At 33.2% G+C, this 2894-nt stretch overlaps 1 protein-coding gene across 1 annotated transcript; it reads left to right on the top strand.

Annotated features, from left to right (window-relative positions):
• The first annotated feature begins 482 nt into the window (after nt 1–482).
• Nucleotides 483–2363, top strand: negaly6 (neuromast-expressed gpi-anchored lymphocyte antigen 6). The gene is made up of 5 exons (XM_016257115.1): nt 483–531; nt 806–919; nt 997–1143; nt 1277–1387; nt 2095–2363. The coding sequence occupies exons 1-5, from the start codon at nt 483–485 to the stop codon at nt 2298–2300; spliced, it is 627 nt and encodes a 208-aa protein (XP_016112601.1). The 3' UTR covers nt 2301–2363.
• Nucleotides 2364–2894: the final 531 nt, after the last annotated feature.

The raw sequence follows: 2894 nt of genomic DNA, 5'->3' as shown, positions 1-2894 counted from the left end.
ACCTAATTTCTATAGTCTGTCATATAGTGACAAGTGCAGGCCATGTTACTACAGCACACCAACATTAGCTTCAGACAATAAAACTACTGTGTGGTGGTCGAACATAAGCTGTTCCCACAGGGACACAGGCTGAAGTCATCCTGATCATATTCCTGATCATATTTCTCCCACTACTTTCCTGTTTATCTCTACTGCCCTACACATTAAACACATGTATTCTCCATCTCTTTCACACACACACATACTATATATTATCATACCAGTATCCATCAATAAACCAACAAGTTTCAAGTTTTCAGATTCACTATAGGAACTTCAGCTGAGAAAATGATGTTGTGTGAGACGGAAACATTTTTTTAAAAACTTTTTTTTTTTTTTTTTGAGGGCCACTATCAGTTTTGTCATGTTTCATGTTTCCTCACAGGCTGAGGGATGTAGTCTCCTGTCCCTCCCTTCTCATCTCAGTCTGAACTCAAATCAAAATGGCACAACCTCTCCTCTTTATTCTCATGAGTGCACTTTTCTACAAAGGTAATTGTTGGAATTTTTTTTAATGCAAATTTTACTGTTAAGTATGTTTGATAGAGTTTTCTATAGTGCATTGTGTAACGGTGTTAAAACAGATATTTAATAGATTAAAATACATATCTGAATCTTTGTACATCAATATTGTATTTCCTTAATGTTCTATATTTACATTGCATTATATCATATTTTTCTGAATATGTTTTGACCAGACTTTTCTAAAAGGGCATTTTTATTTATTTATCTATTTAAATTGGTTGCACTTTTTGTTCAATTTCAGTAAATTCCCTAACCTGCTATCAGTGCATACCTGAGACATCAATTAAATGCACTGAAACTAAAGTGGAGTGTCCTGTTGGTCAGTGTGGGACCATGAGAACCACATCTTATACGGGTACGTTTTGAATATTTGAACTGAAATGGTATAGCTTTAATTTTTTGTTTTAAAAATGAGGCAAATTTCTGCTGTAGGAAACAACACATTGGCTGACATGATTATGAAGAACTGCTCTACAACTAATCAATGCGTGACTGCATCTGCAAACTTTGGAATTACAAAAATAGTCATCAACAATCAATGCTGCAATACTAACCTGTGCAATTACCAGACTGAACCAGGTACGGTTAACACAGGAGGAAGAATATTATTACGTGACAATAAAATGCACATGCTTAATTCAAATTATTTACATCAGACATGACTTCCACTGGATTACAGCATATTTTGTTGCTTTATATGCATGTTTCTTAGAATCACCCAAAATGATCCCAAATGGAATGCAATGCTACACTTGCAATGGAGAAGACTGTGTGTCATCTTTAACTTGTGTTGATGAGGAAGATCATTGTATCAAGGCAACGGGTAAGATAAGACAAAAATCGTCAGAGTAAACAAAGCTCTATAGATTACCATTTATATATTTACAAACTACACTTAATGTACAGAAAAGGGTCTTTTTTTTAAAGAAAAAAAATCGAATTAGATTTTATATTCATTATTTTTAAATTACATAATATCCTAAATATCAGAATATAGAATTTTGTGTAATAATTTATATTTACAGTAAAAAAATAATAATTAATTAAAATAAAAAAGTAGGTCGGTTTCAAATTCAGCTTTGCAGTCACAGAAACAGATTACTTAAAAAAATTAAATATAAAAGTTGTTTTAAATTTGTAATAATAGTTCAAAATATTCGTTTTTACTGTTTTGATCATATAAATGCTGCCTTGATGAGCATAAAAGACTTCTTTGAAAAACGATGCATAATCTTAACGAACCCACACTTTTGAATGCTGTACATTCAATTGCATTAGACAACTTTTGTTCATTTTAAAAATGTTATTGGTTAAATATGAGATATAATATGAGCCTAAGGGTATTTCTGACATAATGTCACAGGAGTCGAGCACTGCAGGCAATGAAACTGTTTCATTTTTCAAAGGCTCACTGCCCCAAACAAGATTGTTCTGTGTCATTGTTCTTGAAAGTTTTTGTAAAATTTTTTCCTGTATAATAGCAGATAGCAGAATGACTGTGATCCTCTTGATTTCATCATTTTTCGTCAGTCTTTAGTGATGGACATATGATGACAATGAAAGGATGTGTGACCAGAAGTTTTTGTATGGGTGAGCTGTCCACCAAGATCAGCCAGTCCAGCATAGCAGCAGACCAGAGCTGCTGTAAAGGTCATCTCTGTAACAGAGCTCAACCCGCTAGCGTGAGACGCTCGTTTCAGCTGGGCATTCTGATGTGCGCAATACTACAGATGTAATTTTGAGCTTCAATTGCCATGATCCTCTGATTCTCGTGATTTTTAGTTTTACAAAACAATAAAATCCAGCCAACATTCTTACATGTTGGTTATATCGGTTAAATGATAATCTAAATATATATTAATGTCTGATTCTAGGCTGTGTGAGCATTGGTGTCATTAGTGTGCTTGTCAAGTTGTTAATTTTGTATATACTGAAATTTTCATTTAGCCATTTTTGCCTGTCATTTGCAATATTCACAAAAAACAAATATTAAAAGACTTTGCAAACAATGGACATTTACTGCATTTTACTCTTCTGTAACACATCTTTGGTCCGAACAACCTATTCCTGAGAGACTGGGGTGTACAGTGTTCAAATGTTTGATTATTTTCCTTTCAAGAGGGTGTAGATTTAAGTTTCTACATGGAATTAAGTTTCAATACACTAATTTTATGCCTTGGGCCTCTGAATCGTTGAGGACAATGGAGATGAAATCTGATCATCTCAAAGCATCTTTGTGTTACACCTCTTTTTGGGACTTTTGCACAGTAATATATATATATATATATATATATATATATATATATATATACAGGGGGGACAGAGAGAAT

The sequence above is a fragment of the Sinocyclocheilus grahami genome, unplaced genomic scaffold (genome assembly GCF_001515645.1).
Source record: "Sinocyclocheilus grahami isolate Dianchi unplaced genomic scaffold, SAMN03320097.WGS_v1.1 scaffold1511.1, whole genome shotgun sequence".
NCBI classification, from domain to species: Eukaryota; Metazoa; Chordata; class Actinopteri; order Cypriniformes; family Cyprinidae; genus Sinocyclocheilus; species Sinocyclocheilus grahami.
This window is presented reverse-complemented; position numbering and strand designations above follow the sequence as displayed.

What these genes read in the sequence shown, in the direction of transcription:
- negaly6 (XM_016257115.1), top strand. Translation starts at nt 483, where the DNA reads ATGGCACAACCTCTCCTCTTTATTCTCATGAGTGCACTTTTCTACAAA. An exon ending in GAGAACCACATCTTATACGG is followed by an intron (nt 920 to 996) that starts GTACGTTTTGAA and finishes TTTCTGCTGTAG; the next exon opens with GAAACAACACATTGGCTGAC. An exon ending in TCATTGTATCAAGGCAACGG is followed by an intron (nt 1,388 to 2,094) that starts GTAAGATAAGAC and finishes ATTTTTCGTCAG; the next exon opens with TCTTTAGTGATGGACATATG.